Below are 26,252 nucleotides of genomic sequence, written 5' to 3'. Positions count from 1 at the left end.
TCCAGAATGAATTGTCCAGTACACATTATTGAATATGACAGCAAACAGGGTAGTAACACCTGGTCTACACTTAACTGGACTTTCCACATAATGAACAGAATCACAAAAACAATTAAGTTGGAAAAGATTTCTAAGATCATCAAGTCCAACCTATGAATGAACACCCCAATGCCAGCTAGACCATGGCACTATCTTCCATGTCCAATCTTTAAACATCTGTAGGGACAGTGACTCCACACTCCAAATTTTTTATACCATTTTTCTAAATCACATACCACCCTGTTACTTCTCTGGGCTTACCACTGACGTACAAAATGAGTGGGAACAACAGGGAGAGTCAGGGCTATTTCTAGGTAGGAACTTCCCTAAGGAAGATCAGTCCTCTTCGACATTGTTATTACTGAAGTTTCTTTCTGGTGGTATGAAACATTAGCAAAATGCAGTTTCCAAGGGAAACAGTTTGAGACCACAAAAAAGGTGGAAAATTTCAAGAACACTCTGGTCTGACATGATCATGGTCACTGATGGGGCTGTTGAAATAGTGGAGCTGTCTGACTAGTGTGGCTACTGACTAATAGAAATCAATGCGAAAAGCAAGGCAGCAGATTATCCTAAGGCTCTTTTAGTGAAAAAAGAGAGTAGAACACAGGAGTACTGAATTTTGTCAAACTGGTGCTTAGGTTATTTGCCATTAACTTGTGTAGGATTATTGCTGTTAAAACTAATTTAGGGAAATTACAGGCAAAATCAATACACCTACGAAATTTAAAAAAGCAATCTCATTTTTTTCCTCTAATAAAATTCAAGCTGTAGTTATAACTGCATCACCTACTGTCTTAATATTTTGATCTTTGTTGCATTCCCTCTTTGTATGATAGATAGATAGATAGATAGATAGATAGATAGATAGATAGATAGATAGATAGATAGATAGATAGACAGACACATTTAATCTAAAAAAAGTATTGGCTTACACCACCCATCATATGGTTGCTCAAGGCTTTATATACTATGTACAGTTTATGTTCAGACTCCACTATGTCTAGAGTTTATCTCCAGCTCCTTATAAAATACATTCTGAATACATCTTCCCTTTCTGGATTCTGAAAGTTAAAATATGAACCTAATGTAATCCTAGCATCTCTGAGAATCCAAAAGTACCAGAATATGCAATTTCACAGATGACGTTCTACAAAATAGGCTGTTTACGATTTTGTATGATTTTTACCAACACTTAACTTTAATTAATTTTAATTTCACAAGTAACTACTCAACAGAAATAGCTAGCTAATATAGTTATGCCATCATGGTTCTCAAAGGTTTCTTTTCTTTTCTTTTCTTTTCTTTTCTTTTCTTTTCTTTTCTTTTCTTTTCTTTTCTTTTCTTTTCTTTTCTTTTCTTTTCTTTTCTTTTCTTTTCTTTTCTTTTCTTTTCTTTTCTTTTCTTTTTTCTTTTCTTTTCTTTTCTTTTCTTTTCCTTTTCTTTTTCCTTTCTTTTCTTTTTCCTTTCTTTACTTTTTTTTTTAGGAGTAGATTTATCAGTTTGCTTAAGCTCCTAATTTTCAAGACTTAAAGTAGAATAAAATATGTTGTAGTTTCCCTCAGTTCTTGTGCACTAAAAATGATAGTCAGTTGTTTTGAACATAATATTGCAAGTTTTTACTGCACAAAAGGAATATAAATGTTCCCACTTGAGACAGTAATCTGTGATTACAAAAAGTACAATACAGTGGGCAACTGGATTTAAAAATACTATTTGGAAGTTTCTCCATATACGTGTTAAAATTTTCCCCTTTATCTTCAATACTTATCCCCAAATTCTGACACTCGGCACATGAGCTCTCAGAATATCTCTCTCTCTTTACCTGTTCTGTTGCTTCTCTATACCTCTTCGGATCCAAGAGTATTCAGATTTTCATCTGTAATTAAAATGTGAGCACAAAAGCACTTGTTCAGATCCCTGAATAATGCTTAACAGAATGCTCTTTTTCCTCCTTTTCAACAGGGATGATTCCTTCAGGAGAAAACAGGTCTTGCACATAACAAAGCCTTTAACACTGTTTGGGAAGGGGAGAGTGTCCTCAATGCTTTCATGGTGATCCAGGGAAGGGGAGAGGGTGCTCTAGCTGGACGCCTTGCTCATGTGGTGGAGGATTTGTGAGGGCAGTGGGGAATCAGCTCAGATCATGACCCTTCCTTCCCTCAGCTTTTTTGGAGTGCTTTACAGAAAGTTCATAACACTGGGATGATAATTAAAGGGGATGCTGCCATAATGAAGACAAGAAAAGCAAAGACTAAATATGTATCTGAGAGGAAGTTTAAACACCACTTTCTGCGTGTGAAAGAGAATGTGTGTAGTGGACCAGGATAATTTTGGAGGAAGCACGAAAGGCTAGCAGCACTGTTTTTTTAACCTTCACATTATTTTCTCTGACTTATTCCGTAAGGAATATGCTTCAGTGCATGCATTAGGAATACTGGGTTCTGTCATTATGTGGCATGAATTCTGTCACTCTTATCATCACCCTGAAACTCAACTCTGTTTTTGTTAAAGAAAGTCTTATACTGATTCATTACAGTGTTGATCCTGGATAGAATTAATAAAAAAGAAAAAATTACTTAATCCACATATCTCATGTAAATTAACACGGCTGGTTGAACATCACCATTCTGGTCTCACAAAATTTCCAAAGCTCTGAAAAGATTTTCTTACTTTTCAATGCATAAAAAGCAATTTAAGTTGCAGAAAGCAAGAAAAATCTCTGCTAATTCTGTGGGAAAGATGTTCAGAGCCTTCTAGAATTAGAACCTGAGACTGCAACTTCAGTTTCCATTGACGTTGGAAAACCGATTGTTACTGACGAAGTAGAAAGGAAACTGAACATTACAACCAAGCCTGCCAGCATTTTATAAAACTGCATTGAAACATATTTGTTTCCTTAAAATTCCATTTCATGAAAACAGTATTTTTTAACTAGAAATATTTTGTCTTCATTGAAAACTCTAAACTATTAGTAATAACACAGATCTACACTATAATTAGCTGGCTAATCAAAATAACAATTTCATGAGTAGCATTTTAGAAAAAATACTTTATATAGTTACAGTAATTTCACGATTATAACCGCACTGAGTATAAGCCACACTTCCGGGTGCCAGTAACTTTCCATTCTTTGTCCATACATAAGCCGCACCTGATTATAAGCCGCACATTACAATACAGAGTGTGATAAAAGGTATCTATTCTATCACCATCTGTTGAGGGTGGGGGCAGTGATCCTTATCTCAACGGCAGATATTCTGTTAATGGGCCATCCGTTGAAACCAGGCAGAGCATTGTTCTTTATCTTTTCACAACCCATCCTTCCTCCATAAGTAATTTTCTGCTAATGGCCCACTGAGTCCCACTTCATCCCATTGGAAGTTGCTCCAGCCAGGGGGAAGAGCCCAACATTTCTTACCAAGATAAAAACAGAGGTTTTGGGACACTAAGGGAGCCCCTTTCTCCACTGGACTCCAGAAGAAAACCAGATTTCTCCACATCACCACTGGACCTCCAGAGGGAAACAGCACCTTCTGCAGGAGCACTGCTTCAACTGAATCACATCTGTCACTGCAAGAGGACTGCAGCCACCATTTAATAGAACTGTTACCAACACCGTCCCTGACAGGGTGTCAGGTTGTACTCTGACTTTGTCATGGTTTAGAGTTTGTTTCTTTTTAGTACTGTATTTCTATTTTAACTTCCCTAGAAAAGAACTGTTATTCCTAATTCCCATATTTTTGCCTGAAAGCCCCTTGATTTCAAAATTATAATAATTTGAAGGGAGGAGGTTTACATTTTCCATTTCAAAGAGAAGTTCCTGCCTTTCTCAGCAGACACCTGTCCTCCAAACTAAAACAGCAACTTTTTGTTCCTTGTCCGTATATAAGCCGCACCTGATTATAAGGCGCACTTTGGGTTCGGACCAAAATTTTAGTCAAAATGGTGCGGCTTATAATCGTGAAATTACTGTACTTTTCCGGATATATTCAGCTTTTCTCTAACAGAACTTTTATCAAACTTATTTTAGAGAAAAAGTCAAATCTTCTAAACAGTCATCTCACATGCGGTTGTGTAAAGCATTGTGCTTATGTATATATGTATCAAGTGACAAACAAAAAAATTATATAAATTTAACATTATCTTGAGTATATTATGCTGGAATGGTGATCATGACAGAGTGACTTAATCAGAAGACTTCAAATTGTATTATTCTGTTTTTTCCTCACTGTCAAGAAGAGTTGAAACATTCCATAGCAATCCAAAGTTTTTCGGAACAATAATCCATAACTTATGTACTTTATGTTAACATGTATTAAACATGAGTTTACTTTAACAAGCTATTTTACTTCCATGACAAATATGACTAGAGGAAGATTATAGAGCTGAAGGAATTCTCAACTGTATTAATAAATGTGAAAAAAAAATGACATGATAAAGGTATCAGAAATATTAAAGAAATGCTTGTAACCATTGCCTAAGCTACAAGAACACTAAAATTTAATGTTAATCCTATTGCTGAAACAGAAAAATTATTAAAATCAGAAAAAAAATACTTTTCTAATAGTTGCATTGAAATGCAACTATTATTTATGTATATAAATATATATAGTTATATATATTGATATATATTTATATATATTTAATGTTGCTTTCATTTATAACCACTAAAATAATAAAGAATAGATAGTTAGTTAACTTAAAATGGAAAGGTGTTTTTTTTTGTTGCACATAAGTATTGTTACTTTGGCTGCAAATGTGTCCTTATGTCCTGATGCAACTCTTATCTCTGCAGCATTATATTGAAAAATTATTCTGACTATTTGCACTTAGTCAAAATAAGAGGATAGGAGGGCAACTAGAAAAATGTAAAACTATGAAAAATCAGTAGAAAATGTAAATTTTGCACAAAAAATAAATTTTAATTAAAATTTAAATTTTAAAAATTTTTAAATTAAAATTTTCTTCAGGGTTTTTCTTAGAAAATACTTTTTTAAAGTCTTGGTGTTACAATGCTTCTGCTCTTAGTTGATATGACACTCTGGCAAGCATGAGTTAAGAATGTTGTGTTTGTTCTGATAAAACTATTATTATCTAAAACATTGCAGTATATGAAAATCTACATTTTCTTTGCGCTAGGAACTGTCAATTTTATGACCTATAACAAGTAAAAGAGATTGCATCTTTAATTAGCAAGAAACGCATTATTGTCAGTTTTAGCAGAAATAAAATGAAAAGCACTTGCAATCTCAGTCTTTGTTAACACATTGCAAACTTAATTTTTTCTCCGTCATTTACTATCTTTGGCTTTATTACATGCCACCTTCCTCCACTATTCTTTCACCATTGGAAACTTTCTTTTTGTCCCCCAAAATGAAACTAATTAATTTATTCACCAATTAATCATTATTCAAATAAGAGTTATTTTCATAATGGAATACAGAGGAGTTGGAAGAAAATTGTCTCCTTGTACTAATCTTGGAATGGTAGAAGGGAACGTTTTCTAGTTCAGGCATCTGAACTAGGAGATCACTTACCCTGAATTCACAATATAGATAATGTAAAGAGATTGTCTTCCAAGGATAATTCAGAGAAGGAGATGAATTTTGTGTTTTGTTTCTCAGAAGAAAGTATCTCTGTGTGAGCTAGAATGGAACAGCAGTGACAGATGATGTTGTATGTCACTTTCAGTACTGGATCCATGCAGCTGTGACCCCCTGACATAGCTCCTGGCTTTCCAGAATGGCCTTGGATTTTCATAAATAAGTATTGCTGATGAATAGCCTCCAATCAGAAAAGCCTGACTTTTATTTTCTATGAAGCATTTTCAGTAAAGAGATTGGTTTTAAATTTTATTGACATTTTTAAAAATACTTGCTTAAAAAGAATTTATCCTGTCTTCTGAACTCCTACTCCACTATATTTGCTAACCTTCAAGGTTTCCAAATTAAAATTCTTTATCACAGTAAAACACAGAGACTTGTATGTCTCTTCTGATGTAGCTATTTCAATTAGTCAGTTTAAACATATCACACCTCAAAGAATATCAGTGTCATGCCACTTAACTGAACAAATACATTTCAGTGATAAACTGTGCAAAAATTTGGAAAAACGTTAGCCTTATCTCCAAAAATCAAAGAAAATAGTATTGTTTATTCTTTACATTAATGTATTATACTTTTTCGTGTAAAATTAAAGGCAGTTTTTGTTTTGCTAAAAAGAACAGGATTAATTTTTGTAAAAACAAGGAAAACACTAATTTGCATGGGCTTGAGGCCTTCAGTAGTCATTCTTGTATTTCTTGGTTTTTATTTTAAGCTATCACATGCTAGAACATTCTACTCTCAAAAAAGGTATTTTTGTTCAGGTTTATGTAAGTCTTGACTAATGCATGCAAATTCTGCTTACTGTAAACTGATCTTGTTAGTCCTTTACCTACTTAATTAGTAGATCAGATAGTTAATTTTAAAAAAAGCCATCCTGTGCTTCTGACCTCATCAAATTAAAAGCTTGCTTTCCCCATTAATTCTACCAAATGTATTTGGTGGTCTATATCGCTCAGAAGAGGCTTTGAATGCTTTCTTCATATCACAGAATCTTATTGTTAAAATTTTCAAAATGTAAGATACCATCAGATGATCCAATACCACCAATTAGAGGATCATTTACTTGCAAGCAGACCTCTTTAATTACATGGTTACACTGAATAATTTTTATTTTAAGAGCTGATGAATTCTATCACCATTGCTTACAGCTATGGGAGACTAGTCATAAGATTAATTCACCTAACCATTGCTGGTGAATCAGTGAATAAGTACCACTAGACTAATTTACTGTTTTGTGTAGTAATGTATGGGAGATGAAATTAAATGCATATTATCTGCAGTTTTTGCTTTCCTTCTAAAGGTGTAATTAATTTCTTTGAGCTTCTCTGGGGAGTATTTTAATATGAAGTGCATTAAAAATATTCAAACATCAGCTGGAGAGAATGGACCACAAACAGAACATCCAATTGCTCCAGGGGCTTGGCCACACTTGCTGTCTGAGAGAATATCTTAAATAATGAAATGAAAGATCTACTGGACCATCACAATGCGTGTAGCAGCACTGTAGTATGCATTGTAAGATGAAATGCAAACCTTCTACCTGTCTGAATGACTAAAATGGATTGAGCCAAAATTAGTAATTTATGATCAGATGAAAAGAATCCCCAAGACAAATGTAACAGCACCTTGGTGTTAATGTAAGATTTTCAAGAAAAAATGCATCAGTAGTTTACCTACGGAAGGAAGAAAATATAATTCAAAGATAGTTTGTATCAATTGTGTTCAAAAGTAAGTCTGTGAGACTCTGGAGACTACTCTCAAGCTAATTTGGATAAATAAACAGACTGTCCTAAATTGGACTTGGAAACATCTCTCTAGGAAGTTTCCAGTGCAAGGTAGAATTATAGTGCACCATATTCTTTCTTTATCTCTGTCTCTCCCTGTAGCAGCAACAAAACGAGATGACTCAGCAAATGGTACAAGATGTAATTTCTTCCTTCCCTTTTGTCTATACTGTTCTCATTAAACCCTTCTGGAATGATACAAGCTTTTTTGAAATGCTGGTGATAGTCCATTACTTTTTTCCTTCAATATTTTCACACACATATATATGTATATTTAAGGCTGAAACCACACACTGAAAGGAATTTTTAATAACACACCTTGAAGATGAATGTTTAAATGAGGAAAATCAGTAAAAACTAGCACTTTGTGTAGTACAAACATAAGTCTGAATGGTAGTGGGCCTGAAATTACCTTTGAAAATACACCTTTTAAAATAAAGCTTATATAAAGTACTTTCATATATAAAGTTTCTTTCCTCTGTTTGTGTTTAGTAAAAATGTGCAGAAGACAACTTACAGGTAGAAAACAGTAATTCCTCATGAAAAAAAAGACATGGGAAAGAAATCTGATTTTTGGAGACTTAAATGTTTTAAAGAAGGATACATTAGTGGGGATTGTAAATGCCCTTTAAAGAGTTTTTCCCAATAATTTTGTTCTGGAGGAAGGGAAGAGAAAGATGCTCTCTCACAAATATACCTGTTTTAAATAGACATTTCAGGAGCACAGATTCATGACCCATGCTTTATCTTGGTAACTAAATTGCCAGCTGATAGATGAGATCTCCCATTTTAAAAATGTTGGGTTTTGTCCTCTGCCTGTATAGCTGTGTCAACTATATTTTTTTCAGACTTGTGTAGCAGAAATTATTTTTTAAACATAAAAGAATCGATAATAATGTAAACATATTCTCAGCAGAGGATTAAAAAAGAACTGAATCTTGCAATCACAGTCATACATGTCACAGCATCCTAAGGCCTACCTCCATCTTGAAACACACAGGGCTATCTATGTCAGCTCAGAGTTTTAAACTATTCCATAACTGAAATGTTTCAGTGCTTGAAAGTCTTCTAATTTTGATCTAAATTTATTCCTGGCTATTTCACATCCATTGCTTTCATATAACGATGTTATAGTTTAGCTTACAATTCTTTGTTCTTTGCAGGAGCATGTCATCGACAGAATATTTACCTCTCTTTTTCCTAATTGAGGTCAGCCCCTTGTTTTTTGTGCTGCTTCTGGTTTATGGGCAGCTCAAGTGCACTTTCCATTCTGGAGCTTATGTCCCTACTGTGCAAGAAGCTGATGCTCATGCAACTGCTTAGCAAGTCAAATACTCAGCTGTGAAAGGGATTGAGCAGGATCAGCCAACATTGCAGCTGTAACTTGCAAACTACATCACAGCAACTGCAAGCCTTCTACCCCTGTGTAGAAGGACCCTGAGAAGACATCATTTCGCACTGGGAACTATGCCCATTGCTTCCCTTCCTTAAGCTCTTCAAAAAATCAAGTGCCTTTTGACAGTCGGAGGATTTTTGCATGAGAATTGTAATGTTTAATCTGAATTTAGCCTGCTTTTCTATATATCAGAACTGATAGCTAGCCATATATGAAGAACAATACCTTATATTTAGTTAAATTGTTTATTCCAGAAAGCTGTATTGTCTTGGTTGGTACAGTTTGATCTTCTGTTAATTTATTACTAAATTGTGTGTCCAAATTCCCATTTGAATTTGTTTATATCTTATTGAGTTTTCTTCTCCCTTTCTTCTTTAGATAAATGTCCAGCATTTTCTGCTGCCTTGAGACATTTATACACTTCAATCAAGCTATTTTTTTCACTTTTCTTTTTTGATAAACTAAGCAGATTAAGCTCCTGAAGTCTCTTACTTGAAGCAAATTTCCCTAACTCTCAGGTCATGGTTTAGTGGCTTTGTTCAGTATCTTTCCAAATGCTTTAATGTCCTTTTAAAACTCGGACATGGAATTTGATGCAACATCTCAGAACTGGTCTCATTAATATCATATAAAATAATAAGTGACCTTCATGCTTCTACTCACTCTTTCAATCTTTCTGCACCACTGGGTAACAGAGAAGCACAGCGAGAACTTTACCACAACAGTGCTGAATTGTTTGAGGAATTCTGAGTCCTTCTCCACTGCTTTCTCCAGACAGTCTATACATCTTTTAATATCCCTCCTCTAGTTGTTTCAAACTCTTCAACTTAAATGGGCTGACTTTAGGAAAGAGGTGGTTTCACATCATCAGAATTTATGTCTCTGTCAATTCTTTTTTGCATTTCTTAGTTTTAAACCATCAATTGCTTTGCATTTTCTTTCCAGATTATTGATGGCATTGATAAACATCATTTTTACAAGTAGCTTTCTTTCTCAAATTTAGGATGTGGTGGCTGGTCTAGAGAAGCCTTATCTTGTCTGTGTCACACTGTTTCTTACTCTCAAACATCTATGTTCCACTTGAAATATCTTCAGCTTGACCTAACAGTTTCTGGTTCAAATACCACTTTTTGTAGGTAAAGCACCTGTGATTTAGGATAGTTTCCTATCTCAGTGATTGAAATTCCAACTTGACAGGCTTCAAGGCAGTGATGCTAAGCTCATTTATCCTCAGATTTTCAGTAAAAAAATAAGTTAATGGACAGAATAGAATAGAGACAGAACTGATTATAGTTCATGTGATTCTGATTTTCTGATCCAGTCTGGGTTTGTGTGACAGCTTATTTGAAACAAAAATTCTCACCTTAAGATTTGATGGTGTAAATTTGTCTAGTGACAAACCACTTTTGAATGCACCTTTTGACATTTTCAATTTTTTTTTCTTGATTCTTGTCCACAACTTCAGTTATCAAATTTATTTTCAATTGTTCTTGAAGGCTTAATTTACATTTTTAAGATGTTTGGGATACATCCAGGAAATTGAAGTCAAGTACTGTTCTAAGTCTGAAATTGGAAAGTGATATAAATCCTTATAACTGTTAGTAATATTTGCCAGTAGCTCACAGGAGCAACTCAGAATCACTACCAGGAAGAACATTCTTGTTGGTAACTTTTCCTCATAAAATATGAACAGACCAGAAGACTGTGAGATAATTTATAATCTCTCTCCAATAAAAGACTTCAGCAATGGGAAGCTTCCACTTCTGAAAAAAGTGTACAGTTTATTTTCTCAGTAAAGTCGTATGATGACTTTATGCTAAACACAAGTCCATCGTACCTTGCTGATATTAAATTCCTATAATTCTGCCTGTTAGAAAATGCATGTACAAATTCTTTAAAGAACTGTGACAGATCAGAATGAATTCCCTCTGGAGGCACGCAAAGCCATTCCTGGACTTATGCAATAGTTGTGTATCAAGGACGAAGCTATGTGCCTTATTAACACTAAAAGAAGCTCAATTCTTAGTTCATGGAAAGAGCATACCCTCCTCTAACCCCTTAGCCAGAGACTGATCTTTCAGAGGCAGTGTGTGATAAAACTGAAGAACCCTTAACACACAGATTAAATTTTTATATTAATCTGGAAACAGAAAATCCCTTCTTAAAATCCACTGCTTCACTCAGATTTTACTACATTTCCAAGTCTAGTTCCTTTATGAGTAGACGAGTATTCCACATGTCAGCTTTGATTGATGAAAGTTTTATTTGTCCAACATTATTCTTGAAATACATATTTTCAATAAAATTTAAATCAAAAGGGCAGAATTCTGCAGAACTCAACTAGCTTTTACTCATTACATCCCAAGCTTAGTAAAAGGGAAAGTATTCCTTGAAGAAATATTTAGTTACAACTTACAGCTGAATTTTGAGATAAAACTTGTTTATACAAAAGATATTAATTATGCTGAATGTATTATTTTCATAAGTAGGCATTAAATTATTCAAGATAGTATGAGACTTAAAATTGACTGATGAAAGCCAATGTTAATGATGCCGTCATATAAAAAAGGTAAATGTCACTTTGAGAAAATCCATAGTTGCAGCAATTGCTATTTTTTCCTGTCAGCATTAGTTACCTTAATTTCAAAATACTTTATTCCATGGCAAAGCAAGAACTACAGGCCTAACTAGGAAAGATTTACAAAAGGTTCAGTGAAGTTAAAAAGAACAAAGAAACAAATTCTTCCTTTCCAACAAATGATATTTAAGCTAACAATGGCCTTTCTATATTTGTGTTCTGGATAATTTATGTATATTAAGAATAAAAATATAGGATTGTAAATTCTGTAGTATAGAAATTTGATATATACCTACAGAATAGAAATATAAATTCCTTATAGAAGACTACTAGAATGAAATCTAAGTGTTTAAATGTATATACTGAGTGTATACACACAGTAACTTGAGTCTCCTGCCTTCCAAGTAGATAATACCAACAAAGGGTAATCTGCCTCTTGTATTTATTTGCTTTATAGGCGTTAGTGATGTTTTACAGAAACATTAATCACTACAAGTTGTGATAATGTGATGAATCAGATCCATTCACAATGATTGATAATGAAAATTATGGCAATAGGATAATTTGAAACTGAACTATAAAAAGAATATGTTGAATACTTACTTTCTCAGAAATGGAAATATGTTCTGCAGCTACAGGCAGAAATAAAGAACTATGTTAGCTATTGAAGGAGAGTAAAGAAACATTTTTTACTGAAAGAAATACCAAAATATTCAAAACAATTTAGAAATATCCAACAATTTAGCAATTTATGAACTATTTAAGAATATATGAATCAGCTTGCACATAGAATATTATAAACACTAGCTAAGGATCTAAACTCAAGAGTAAAATTTAACTTTCTGATTTAATACAACAACTAAAAGATCTGATTTCAATTTTTAATTAAAATATGAGCAAACCATAGCATTCTAGAGGTTTCTATGTTCATATTCTATGTGTGCCCAAATTTGTAACTCTCAAGGACTAATATGAAATCTTTTTTTATTTAAGATAATAAATCCAAATTTCAAACTTGAAGACAAAAATTTTAGCTGACCTTCTAAGCGGAAGTTTCTATAAAACTGTAACTTTCAATGTCCTGAGTAAAAGAGTCTTGAAAAGAAAGAAAACACATTCTCAGTCTGCGGTCCACATGGCTTCTGCATACATATGTACCTGTATTGAATTTTTCTATTTTTATCCATTACTAAGAAACAACGTTTAGCATGGGTTTTTTATGAGTCAGAAAATCCCTAAAGGCTTTACATTATTCCTTGTGTTTACATCTAAACAAAAGCATATTTAACTAGTTCTAAAAGAGTGAATTATATGGACACAATGAATTGGGTAAGTAAAAGAGATTTAAGTCCTTCTGTAACAGATTTTTTTAACTTGAATTCCACATAAATGTGCAAAGCTCTTTATCTGTTTTGAGACTCCAAAAGCCACGAATGGTTTCAATTGCACCCTGTATCACAATGTTACTCTAAATTTATGTATTTTCTGATTGTTCTGTTTTTCCACTGTATTAGACAGCACTCAAGTAAGATTTGTTCCACAAAACAGAGGCTTTTCCTTTGGGTCCTATGGTTGATCACAGTGCCATTAGTCTGCTCTCTTAGCATGTGCAGAACACACTTTAGAATGCCAGTGGGAGTTCTGTGTGCTTATGAAGAGGAAGCTATAGGAGATGGCATTTGTCATGTGGCTTTGAGAAGAAAAGTTTGTCCTCAAATAGTTTATTCAGTAAGTTGTTAGGGTTTTGGGGTTTTTTTGTTTGCTTTTTTACACACTATAGGAGCCACTTTTGTTTTAACAGAAAATGAAAATCTAAGACAACGTTAAGAATACCACCTACCAAGAGCCTGATCTGTTTTATTGTGGTTAATAATAAACAACATAAAACAAAAATTGGTGATAGTAGTACTACAGTAGTTTCACGAATACAAGCCGCACGGATTATAAGCCGCACTTCCGGTGCCTCGACAATGTTGCTGTCTTTGTCAATAGATAAGCCGCACCCCGAATATTAGCCGCACTTTCGTTCGTCGCGAGAATCCGTGCGCAGCTTTCACAAATTGGCCAATTAGTAACAGGATCGCGGCATAGCGGGCTTTACTGGCTTGGGGCGGGGCCAGGAAGGCTCGGCCCGCTCATGGTTGCCGACGGGGCCGGGTGGCCCAACTCAGCGCCACAGCTCGGCGGGGCTGGCCGGGTGGTGCTGCTGCCGCCGCCGGGCTCGCTGGCCCCCCTCTCCCGTCAGCACCGTCCCGCTGCCGCGTTTGCTCGCCCTGCCGGCGGGCTGCCGCCGCCGCCGCCCGGTTCGCCGGCCGCGCCGCGCCGCGTTCCCTAGCCCTGCCGGCGGGCTGCCGCCGCCGCCGCCCGGCTCGCCGGCCGCGCCGCGCCGCATTCCCTAGCCCTGCCGGCGGGCTGCCGCTGTCGCCGCCTGGCTCGCCGGCCGCGCCGCGTTCCCTAGCCCTGCCGGCGGGCTGCCGCCGCCCGGCTCGCCAGCCGCGCCGCACCGCGTTCCCTAGCCCTGCCGGCGGGCTGCCGCCGTCGCCGCCCGGCTCGCCGGCCGCGCCGCACCGCGTTCCGTAGCCCTACCGGCGGGCTGCCGCCGCCGCCGCCCGGCTCGCCGGCCGCGCCGCGCCGCGTTCCCTAGCCCTGCCGGCGGCCTGCCGCCGCCGCCGCCCGGCTCGCCGGCCGCGCCGCGCCGCGTTCCCTAGCCCTGCCGGCGGGCTACCGCCGCCGCCGCCCGGCTCGCCAGCCGCGCCGCGTTCCCTAGCCCTGCCGGCGGGCTGCCACCGCCGCCGCCGGGCTCGCCGGCCACCCCCTCCCGTCTGCACCGCCGCCGCGTTTCCTCGCCCTGGCCGGCACTGCAGGCCCCCGCACCGCCGGGCTCCCCCACGCTGCTGGCCCCGATTCTGCTGGGCTTCCCCCGCTGCCAGGCAGCCCCACCCGCCGGCCTTCCTGCTTCTGCCATGCTCCCCTGCACTGCTAGCCCCAGTTCTCCCAGGTTCCCCCGCCCTACTGACCCGGCTCTGCCACCCCCCTGCCCCGCCCTGCTGGCTCAGGCTCTGCCGCCCGCCCCCCACACTGCTGGCCCCGCCTCTGCCAGGCTTTCCCACCTCTGCCGGGGCCGGCCGGGCTCCAGCTTGGCTTGGGGCTGCCGCGGGCTCTCACTTCCGTGTTGGCAGCTTTTAGAATTTTGTTAATGTATTAGCCACCCCGGAATATTGGCCGCACTTCCGGGTTTCCACCAAAATTTTGGTCAAATTGGTGCAGCTTGTATTCGTGAAATTACTGTATTCTAATCAAGATACTTATAAATTTTTTCTGATCCAGGCTTCTATCACAGCACACCCAGTTAAAATAGATCAGTCTCAGAATAGACTCCAAAATATGAGATTCCACATACACAGCTACTTCTGTATTTAACTCTGTGATAATGGTATTGATTACTGCTGATGGAAAGTGTTATTAATCTTCAGAAGTTCTGAGGAAGGAGTAACCTACAACTGCATAGCAGAATAAAATTTATGTATTAAATGACAGCTGTAGAAAGAACTTATTTCAATTTCTTTGCTACTACTATTTTTGAAGCATTAACTAGCTAGAAAGACTGTCTTAGCTTTCCTGTTTTCCTGTTCCTACAAAAATGAGCTATGATTGACCAAATAAAATAAATGTTTTGCTAACAAAAGTTCTAACAAATTTTGTTTGTTTGTTTGTTTTTCCTTGCTGTTAGCTTGGTAGCCACAAAGGAAACAGACAGTGCAAGATCTCGTAGCATGCCAATGTCACCATCCGATTTCCTGGATAAGCTGATGGGTAGGATGTCAGGCTATGATGCAAGGATCAGACCAAATTTCAAAGGTAATTTCTAAACTAAACTTTCAGGTTTTCAATATGTCAGTATTGCTGCTCACACAAATATGAAAAGCTACGATGTGCATTCACTGGGGAGAAAAAGAAGTGCCTTCTTTTGCCTTTCTTTTGTTTGTGTGGCAGTTCTTTTCAGTAGCAGTACACCCTACACCTGCCACTTTCACAGCTGCCCCATTGCATGCCTTTCGTTAATGTACGTTGTCCTTAGATTTGAGTTGTCTAATATGGTTTGTTAGTTTCTTTTCTTTCCTGAAATGCTTACTGATGGATTCAGATTCCCACCTTGGATTGCCATAGCATGAAACACTATGGAAAGCAAGTTCTGTGAAAGATTGGCCACATCTTCATATCTGTCTGGCTCCAAAGAGTGTGTTAGTGACATTGACCATCAAACTCAAGACAGCTTATCTTAATTACCATTCTACCACCAACTTATATTTTTCACTCCTGGGCCCCATTGGTGCCTTGAAAAGCCAAAAGGACCATATTTCCTCTTGTTCTTTTCCCTGCTCCCAGTTCTCCACTGAAATTGCAAGTTCTCAACACATGTAATTTTGTCTTGGCATGTGCCTTTTATGCACTTTTCACAAAGGAGATTCAATTAAAACAAAGCAGATTCAATGACTGTAACAGCAAAGTTTGCAAATGGAATGACTGTGTCTCCTGAGGGTCTTAGCATATTATTCAGACTCAGGCACGTTAGAGTATTTAATGAAGGATTACACAAACCATATTTTTATATGGATATGCAAAGCATCATACAGACAATCACCATCCATTCTGACTTTCATAGTCTGGGAAGTTTAGGTAAATTTGACTATTTTTTTAGAAAACAAGGAGTTCCAATGTTGCAGTGGAATATTTAACTCTATTACTGAATCTTTAAACGAGGTATCAGACTTTAAATTACCCAGAATATAAATAACGTTTTGAAAGAATAAACCTGTTGTTACTTTGCCTTACTTTGCCTTAGATGCCTTCTCCTAAGCCTATCTTCTTGAGTCCAAGAGGTTCTCTTAGCTCTAACATTTCACTATAAGACTTTACTCCATGTTTACTACAACAATTTTCCTTCAAGCTGCCAGTGTTTTCTCCTCTAAGTCATCTGTCACCGCCTTTCAATCTTAATTCTTATTCAACAAGAAATGCTATAATTTTTTGACATCTCCAAGTTCCAGAAACTTAAGTGGTTTTGACTCTAAAGCCACTGCTATGTGCTGGTTTTACCAGAATTTGCCTAGTCTGATTCATAAGGACCATGTAAGAGATTTTCAGATTACTTCCTCATCAGCAAACCATAAACAGTTGGTTGTGTATATGCAAACTTATTACCCAGGATTTACTGCAGCTGGAAATGCTTTGCTCTTTCTAAGTTGATGATGCTGGTTTTTCTCAGGAAGCTATAAACATGCACTGGAATTTCAAACACATCTCTATATGATTTGGGGATTGAACTTTATAGCTTGTCATGGGCAGTATCCAGTCACAATCTGCTGATGAGGCAACAGTGAAGAATAGGCAGATGGTTTAGAGATTACAAAATTAAATACAGTAATTCTTGAAAGCATAATTCAAAGGATTTAGAACCTTGTTTTGTAACTATTGAAACTTAAAGAGACAAAACCTAATTTGACATTGTTCCTTTTCAAAAAGTGCACATTCCAAATTTTCTGGACAGCTATGTAGTTCGAACAGATCTGCCGACAGTGATTCAGACCTACCTTACAAGTATCTCCTTAAGTGACTTTGACACTTTTTGTTTAGTTTTATTACTCCTACAACAAATGCTGGGGTTTAATGCCATTTTGAGATTTTCGACTGGTGATAGTTTTAAAGAAAGAGAATAAGTTCTAATAAGATAACTCAGACATTAATTTTAAATCCCTTATTGTTCCAGTGAAATTTCTATGCAGATAAGATTTTTAATTATCAATTTTATTAATAATTAATTTTGGTCAAGAAGAAAAAAATTTGTATATTTCTATTTGTATATGTGCTCTGCTTTTGGATATGGAATACTACATATCAGTTCTTCTACAAAAGATATAATACACAAGACATGGTATTTATTCAGCTATGGAATAGAACAGGAAATTGATAATAATTTAAAAGCTTTGTTCCAGTTGCAATTTTTTTTTTTAATTTTACATCAAACCTATAGCAAGGTGCTTGTCTTGCTCAACATGCACATTGCCAACAATATCAATTTCTTCAAATATGGAAAATACTTCATTGCTTTTCAAATTTGAACAAAATTATGTAACCTAGGTGTAAAAAATTTAAATATTAAAGTAAAAATGGGGGCATTTACGTAGGAAAATGCAGAGTGTTACTTGCCCTGCTAATGGCAAACATTTTTCAACAGGCATTAGTTTAGAAGCTTTGAAAGCCAAAACTTAATTGAAAAAAAAAAGAATAATTTAATGACATATGTTCTCCTGATCCCTTCTGGAAGCTGTTTATATATTTGGCCTTTTCATTATTTTCTGGCTATAAAACCTTTGTGGAAAAGTATTACAGTAATTTCACGATTATAAGCCGCACCATTTTGACTAAAATTTTGGTCCGAACCCAAAGTGCGGCTTATAATCAGGTGCGGCTTATATACGGACAAAGAACAAAAAGTTGCTGTTTTAGTTTGGAGGACAGGTGTCTGCTGAGAAAGGCAGGAACTTCTCTTTGAAATGGAGAATGTAAAGCCCCTCCCTCCAAATTATTACAATTTTGAAATCAAGGGGCTTTCAGGCAAAAATATGGGAATTAGGAATAACAGTTCTTTTCTAGGGAAGTTAAAATAGAAATACAGTACTACAAAGAAACAAACTCCAAACCCTGGCAAAGTCAGAGTACAACCTGACACCCTGTCAGGCAGGGTGTTGGTAGCAGTCCCATTAAATGGTGGTTGCATCCTCCTGCAGTGACAGACGTGGTTCAGTTGAAGCAGTGGTCCTATAGAAGGTGCAGTTTCCCTCTGGAGGTCCAGTGGTGATGTGGAGAAATCTGGTTTTCCTCTGGAGTCCAGTGGAGAAAGGGGCTACCTTAGTGTCCCAAAACCTCTGTTTTTATCTTGGGAAGAAATGTTGGGCTCTTCCCCCTGGCTGGAGCAACTTCCAATGGGATGCAGTAATTTTATAAGTCACACAGTGGGACTCAATGGGCCATTAGCAGAAAATGACTCGCTGGAGGAAGGACGGGTTGTGAAAAGATAAAGAACAATGCCCTGCCTGGTTTCAATGGATGGCCCATTAGCAGAATGTCTCCCACAGAGATAAGGATCACTGTCCCCACCCTCAACAGATGGTGATAGAATAGATACCTTTTATCACACTCTGTATTGTAACGTGCGGCTTATAATCAGGTGCGGCTTATGTATGGACAAAGAACAAAAAGTTGCTGGCACTTGGAAGTGCAGCTTATACTCAGTGCGGCTTATAATCATGAAATTTCCTTTTTATCTTTACAAATCTGTGTATTTGCAGATTACTGCCTACTGTATACCTTTTCAGTGTGAAGGGCCCTCTTCTGCTTAAGCTCATTTTGTGTGGCAGCTTTTCATAGAATTTTTGGTCCTTTTTGACATCTTTCTTGCAAATATATAAACATAATAATCTATGTAATGTATTTATATATATAATATTAATCTGTGTCTTGTAATCATAAAAGTTTTCATTATTTTTACCAGTTTGGCTAGTACAGAGGTAAGATTTGCAGGGACAAAGTTCATTTCCTCCACCATCATACCTGAAATCTGTTTTTTTTTTAATTCAAGTTATACTTGCTGCACGTGGTACGCATTTCCACGGATGAGACAATTGACAGAGGTGATAGCTGACAGTGAATTGTATTTCCACAATCCTGCAAAGATTTTTGTAATGTCTGGGTTTATGTCACCTCAACTGATCAGTTTATTCCTGTTCACTTGGTCTGAAATGTCTTCTATAGTCCTCATACAAAATTCCAGCAGAATGGCTCTAGTATTTGACACAGCCAGCAATCGGAGACAAATGCTGCTACAAAGACTTCATTTGCTTTTTCTGCTCTGACCTTCTTCACTTCCATGGATACTTTTGTACCTTAATCATTTCTTTCAGCTTTCAGGTCTTGGCAGCATTCTATTTTTAACACCTTGTGGATAGCGATCATTGTTAGCTTTTCTGTCTCTAGTGAGTTTTAGCTCTATTTCTTTTCTGCCTCTCTTTAATCTGTGTTCACTTGCCTGAATTCCTGTGTTTGAACATGACTTCCAGCTTTTACAGCTTCTCATTCGTGGTTCTTTTTGACAATGTTTTGGGACATTCAGTTTTACTCTGAGCACAGTGTTTTTGAGTTAATTCTAAAACATTTGCAGGCTACTTTTAGCTTCTATTTCTGTGCTCCTTTTAACTAGCTATTAACTGTTTTATTGTAATTCGAATTTAAATCAATGTAGTGATTTAGAGCTTTTTCTTAAAAACAGCAACTATATTGATAAAGCAAACTTACATTTTAAAGTATTTTAAACAAGATCGGATCACATCAAATTTGAAAGGATGGCAGGTACTACAGCACGGAATTGTTTGAAAGAAAAGCTGCATTGTAAACAAATTACTAACATGGGCAAGAAGTACAGTTTTCTCCCTGACAGCTTTTAGTGACTCTGCTTTCATTCATTGTCCCTGCTTTTCTTTTTTCCTTTGATCTTTTTCAGGAGTTGAGCATGTAAAGCATTTACTGAATTCTCAGAAATACTGGATATACTCAACAACTCTAAATAATTAACTGCATATAAAAGTGACTGCAAGTGCAAGTGCTACCTCCTTAACTGAGAGTTCTGGTCCATAGGTGTAGTCTTGTGTGTTGCAAAGACTAAAGTACAGTAAATTCACGAATACAAGCCGCACTGAGTATAAGCCGCATCTCTGGGTGTTGGCAAATATTTCGGTTTTTGTCCATAGATAAGCCGCACACGAATATAAGCCGCTCTGTCGTTCGCAGCGAGGACCCGCGTGCAATTAGTAACAGAACCGCGGGAGGGCGGGGTTTACTGGCTGAGCTAAGGCTGTGCAGGCTCGGCCCGCTAGGGGCCGCTGACGGGGCCAGGTGGCCCAGCCCGGTGCTGCTGCTCGGGGCCGGCCGCCGCTGCCCCTGGGCTCGGTCACCCCGGGTCGGCGCTGCCCCGCGGTGGCAGGCAGGGACGGAGCTTCCCCCGCTCCTACGGCAGCGGCGGCGGGCGGGGACGGAGCTTTCCTGCGCCCGTGGCGCCGGCGGCGGGCGCGGACAAAGCACCCCGCCTCCTCCCCGAGCCGCGGCAATGGCGGCGCGCGCTTCCCGCCCCCCCCCGAGCCGCGGCAATGGCGGCGCGGGGCTCCCGTCGGCTCCCCAAGACGCGGCAATGGCGGCGCGCGCTTCCCCCCACCTCCCCGGGCCGCGGCAATGGCTGCGCAGGGCTCCCGTCGGCTCCCGGAGCCGCGGCAATGGCGGCGCCCCCCCCCCCCCGTCGGCTCCCTGAGCCGCAGCAATGGCGGCGCCCCCCCCCGTCGGCTCCCGGGGCCGCGGCAATGGCGGCGCCCCCCCCCCCCCCGTCGGCTCCCGGGGCCGCGGCAATGGCGGCGCCCCCCGCCCCCCCCCCCCCCCCCACCTCTCCTCCCCGAACCGCGGCAATGGCGGCGCCCCCCCCCCTCCTGCCCTTGGGCTGCAGCAGAGGAGGAAAGAGAGCTCTCCCGCCTCTCTCCCCGCCCCCCGTGCTGCCTGCAGGGAGCCAGGGCAACACGGTAACACTGTAACAATTGCGAAATGCCGGCTTTTACTGGCCGGTGCTTGGCTCGGCACTCTGGCTGGCACGTCTGGGGTTGTAAATGTCAGAAAATTATTAATATATTAGCCGCACCCGACTATTAGCCGCACTTTCGGGTTTCCACCAAAATTTTTGTCAAATTGCTGCGGCTTGTATTCGTGAAATTACTGTACTAAAGTGCAGAAATATTTTGTTAGAATTGCTGTACAGCACTTCAAAACCATTTTTGCTGTCAGGAATGAAAGCTGGATGTTCTAAGTTCTGTCATATTGGTAGAATTTTTAATGGACATTCTGATTCTTTGAGTATTTAATGTGAAGTTTACTGGTCATGCCAGATTTTGCTAGTCGCAAACCACCAGTAATGACATAGCAGTTTCTTTCTTCAGTGACAGTAAAAAAGAGATATTGCATAAAGGTTTATAAGACCAGTCTTCATATTCCAGATACAGATCTCTCATTGTTAGACTGCTTACAACTACAAAAGGAATCCAGGTTCTCCAGTGCTGAACTGGTTTATTGATATCAGAATATTGAGCTGCAGGAAGAGAACAAAAAAAATTATCTGGAAAAAGCTTGTTTCTATTGGATACAGTCTGAAATTGATAAGGAAAGTTAGCATGCTTTTCCACAATGACATTTTTAAAGAGACTTCAGAAAATAATTTAAACCCTTTTCCATGAAGAGGCAATTCATTGTTCAGTTATCATGACTGCTCTACCACTATTGATACTTCAAAATACAAGATAAGAAAAAACAACAGGTGATTGAGGACCCATAGTAACAAAGAATTCAGTTATAAATGGACTCTCAAACATGTTGTGAATTTAAGAGAAGTGGGAATAGAATCTAAATTACTTTCCTGTAAGCAGTAGAGATAAGAGCGGTAATAATGCATTTCTTTTAACAGTGGTGACAGATAACATTGAAGGTAGAAGCTGCCTTGAGTGAGGAAAGTCACTTTTCCCCCAGTTGTTGTGAGAAATCACATGCATTCTCACTGAAATACACATAAAATATTTTTACTATATATTTCAAAAAGAATGTTGGGTTTTTTTTCTTTTTTGTATAGAAGCATGTCTGCAGGTTTATGCCGAACTTTGTTGCTGTGGATTTTTTTAATTGTGAAACCTGGCCAAATAAGTAGTGTGCCTTTGAGAAAAATCAAAAGGAAAATTATTAGAAACCATTCTATTTAATCATGCATTAAATTAATTGTGAATGTAGCATTATTTCTTACAAAGTCAGTAAGTATTGTTCCTGAATGGTTTATATTTAATAATCAGTCAATAAGCAAATAATTCTGGAACAGGGACTGGTGGGTTTTTTTTCTCTTTTTCAGGTCCTCCAGTTAATGTCACATGCAACATATTTATAAACAGCTTTGGATCCATTGCAGAGACGACCATGGTAAGATATTTTAACTCAGTCAATGTTTGAAGTTCAAGTTAAGTATGTTCCATGGGCTCTAAAGCTATCTAGGGCTTCTCTTCATCTGGAACTTAGCAAAGAAGAAAATCCACTTCTGAGAATGAAAAGTGATAATTCCTAATTTGGCAATTGACTTTTTATAACAAAAATTTCATCATTATACCATCACACACAAGTAGAAGTAAAGCCAGGGGTAGAAGGTTTGGGTTTTTTAAAATTATTATTTCTCCCTTTTATTTAACAGTTACAATGAAATAATTATTAGAATAAATATTAGTTCCCATAATGTTTCACCCTTCTAACCTCAAAAGTGCTAACTCATTAAGCCACTTTGTTAATCATATTTTTTAATTTCATCATATACAGTGCATACAGAGATGCATACTTTATTTTAAAGGTCCTTCTTCCACAGAGTCATTGCACTGAAATAACAGACTAAAACTTTGAACTGGTATATAAAATTTGGAATAAAAAGAAGTGGATTGTATGCTTTTGTACATACACTTTAAATTTGTCTACTAAAGAAAGACAGGTGATACTGTACAAAAAGATGAGATTTTAGCAAAATGAGGAGAAGAGGTCAGAGTGTAAAGGTAGCAAAGCTAGATATTGAACTGTGAATTGACAAACCCCCAGGATAACCTCTCTAAAAGCTAAAATACAGAGAGATGACAGGACAACTGTGGGAGTTTGTAAGATCCAAATATAGAAAATACTCTGAAATATTTTAGGGGTCAGAATATGTACTTGAAATGATAGAACTGAATTGAAATAGTAACAAAAAACCAAAAACCCAACCAAAACAAACAAAAACCTACCAAAAACCCCTAACATAACCAAGGACCTGTAGTTAGGAAAACAATAAGAAAAATTCATATAGTCAAGTCAAATATTTATGCCCGCTATCTCCAAGTGGTGTTAACAACTGCCTGTTCTTTACCTACCCTGGAACATAGTAGTAGATGTTACTGAGAGAGGTAGATGATTTTTTTTCACATAGAAAACTGCTTTAATTTGTATTCGGGGGCCTTTCCAGATTGCAAATCCCAAACAGATTGACAGGGTATCCAGAGAGATTTATTCAGGTTCAATCAGAGGATTAAGCAATACCCACATCATTAGAACAGTGTTCCACAATTACTTCCTAATGTCTGGATGAATGAATCTGGTCCAAAAGAGGAGACAGACCACAAGGTCAGTAAAGTGCAAAGACCTAGCTACTTGATTACTATATAAAGGACATATACAATAATAGAGTTGTTAACATACAAAAATTGTCCTGAGTTTGGGAAGAGGACAACCAAGTTCACATCTCAAGTGTATTTTCTCTCCAAAATCAGAGAATTATAAACATTTCCTTTCAGTACAACATAGTTAAGTTAGTATGATATTTACTATTTTGTAATTATACTCCTCTGTGTTACTTTGAAAGCAAATTCAGTCAAGGTAGACAATGACCTGGTCTGTAACAAATAGTTCTAGGTAATGTAATATGGTACAGAAAATGCCAAACCTGGCCAGAACCAAAAGGTTTATCATTCTCTTGTTTTTATGCATTCAAAAATTGGACTTTTAAGCACAACCTTGACCTTCATGATGCTTGTTTTGTGTTAATAATGTATTCACTGATGCAGCTCAAAACAGATTTCTACATATTGTGAGCCGCTGATGACCTCTCAGAGACTCAAGTCTTTCTTTGCAGATCAACAAATGCTTTTGTCTAGATAGGACTTTCAGTTGTGTGGTTTATTAGCTTTTCTTCTCCCTAACACTGACAGTGAGCTTCTAAAAAACATGAAAATCTTTCTACCTTTAAATGGCAATGAAATCATACATTATTTCACAAACTGAATTTCTGCACGGTTTAACAAAAGTAAATTCACTACAGTTCAGTATGTCTTCAATTTTCACTATTTGATCGGTTGGATTTACTGTATTCCTTAAAATTCAGGTATCTTTCTCTTAGATCATTAGAACAAATTTTTAGACTCAAAAAGGACTTTTAAATTCTTGATAAATACGTATTTTTCTAAACTGCAAACAGAATAGGAAATGCAATATAAAACCTGTCACTGATACCTTGTATTTAAAACTACCAGCTGACACTGGGACATGCATATAATCTACCATCTTTAAAGAAGTCCAAACACCTCGAGCCCTGTCCTTCAGTGTCCCTGCAAGTGCCCTGGCAGTGTCTGTTTCTGTCCTGGGGTCCCTTGCTGATGACCAAAATCTTTGAGCTCCCTCTGCTGCCTCGGCTGTGCATAACAGAGTAAACATCAGAAAAACAAGGGGTTAAAAAAACCTGCCTCACTTACAAAGCAGCCCGGTGCCAATTTCGCACTGCTGGGCTGAATTGCTCTCAGTGAGGACGAGGAGTAGTGGCGGTGTGCAATGGGAAGGGCAGCGCGTGTCTTTAGGTCAAGCACATTCTCCTTAGCTCATCTACTCCTACTCCAACAGCTCAGGAGACATACCAAAACGTAGCATAATATGGCTTACTACTTGTCAACTCTGTAAACTGTCACTTTTGCTTCCTTCCTTCCTTCCTTGATTCCTTCATTCCTTCCTTCCTTCCTTCCTGCATTCATTACTTCCTTGATTCCTTCCTTCCTTCCTTCCTTCCTTCCTAGTTATTTCATATTCTCTTCCTTTTTATGAAGATACAAATCAGATGATTCACAGCAGGCAAAAGAATATTACCTCTTAGTAGGAAGCTGTGATTCTAGTTGAACCTAAGTGATTTTAAGCGATCATGTGAGCAACTTCATTTATGTAATTTACCCTCTGAGGAGGCAGGCAAAAAAGTCAACTACATAATTGAAAGCTCCCTTAAACAAACTTTTATTGTTGGCACCACTTAGGATCCAGCCTCACCAATTTTTCTGTGTTACCAAACTGAATGGTAGCAATAGGTTTGTGCATGTCTCAGCAATATTCACAAAGAATTTCACACTCATCCTCTAGACAAGTAAAACTCTTATTGCTTCACACATACAAAGGAAAACCTAGGACCAGTGTTTCATATTTTGCAAGTTGCTGCTACTTTGGGCTTTTACACATAATAATTTAGAAATCTGGAAGAATAAAAAATTTTGAAAGCCCAGAATAAAGTTACTGTTTTATTATAATGCAATTGACATAATATATTTAATACAAATTGACATGGGAAGTTTTTCATTTGAGATAAATAGTAATGTACCTAAGGACACATAACCTTAAAAATCTGACAAATTAGTTGGATTACTAGGTCATGTAAATTAAATACATATTGGCGATATTGGAACCATATCCTACAGAAAAGAAAATACAGTAAATTCACGAATACAAGCCGCACTGAGTATAAGCCGCATCTCTGGGTGTTGGCAAATATTTCGGTTTTTGTCCATAGATAAGCCGCACACGAATATAAGCCGCTCTGTCGTTCGCAGCGAGGACCCGCGTGCAATTAGTAACAGAACCGCGGGAGGGCGGGGTTTACTGGCTGAGCTAAGGCTGTGCAGGCTCGGCCCGCTAGGGGCCGCTGACGGGGCCAGGTGGCCCAGCCCGGTGCTGCTGCTCGGGGCCGGCCGCCGCTGCCCCTGGGCTCGGTCACCCCGGGTCGGCGCTGCCCCGCGGTGGCAGGCAGGGACGGAGCTTCCCCCGCTCCTACGGCAGCGGCGGCGGGCGGGGACGGAGCTTTCCCGCGCCCGTGGCGCCGGCGGCGGGCGCGGACAAAGCACCCCGCCTCCTCCCCGAGCCGCGGCAATGGCGGCGCGCACTTCCCCCCCCCT

The 26,252-nt window shown here is 38.6% G+C and overlaps 1 protein-coding gene across 3 annotated transcripts in view; it reads left to right on the top strand.

Moving 5' to 3' along the window:
- The window catches only part of GLRA3 (glycine receptor alpha 3), an 89,761-nt gene that overhangs the window by 6,179 nt on the left and 57,330 nt on the right, over positions 1-26,252 (top strand). For 2 of the 3 annotated variants that reach the window (XM_033060543.1, XM_033060541.1), the window contains exons 2-3: positions 15,137-15,264; positions 22,391-22,458. In XM_033060543.1, the coding sequence (XP_032916434.1) occupies positions 15,137-15,264; positions 22,391-22,458 (196 nt within the window). The remainder of the gene's footprint in view (positions 1-15,136; positions 15,265-22,390; positions 22,459-26,252) is intronic. The other variant, XM_033060542.1, reaches the window with a different exon arrangement.

The sequence above is a fragment of the Catharus ustulatus genome, chromosome 5 (genome assembly GCF_009819885.2).
Source record: "Catharus ustulatus isolate bCatUst1 chromosome 5, bCatUst1.pri.v2, whole genome shotgun sequence".
NCBI lineage: Eukaryota > Metazoa > Chordata > Aves > Passeriformes > Turdidae > Catharus > Catharus ustulatus.
Note: the sequence above shows the minus strand (reverse complement) of the source record. Positions and strands in the feature narration are given on the sequence as shown.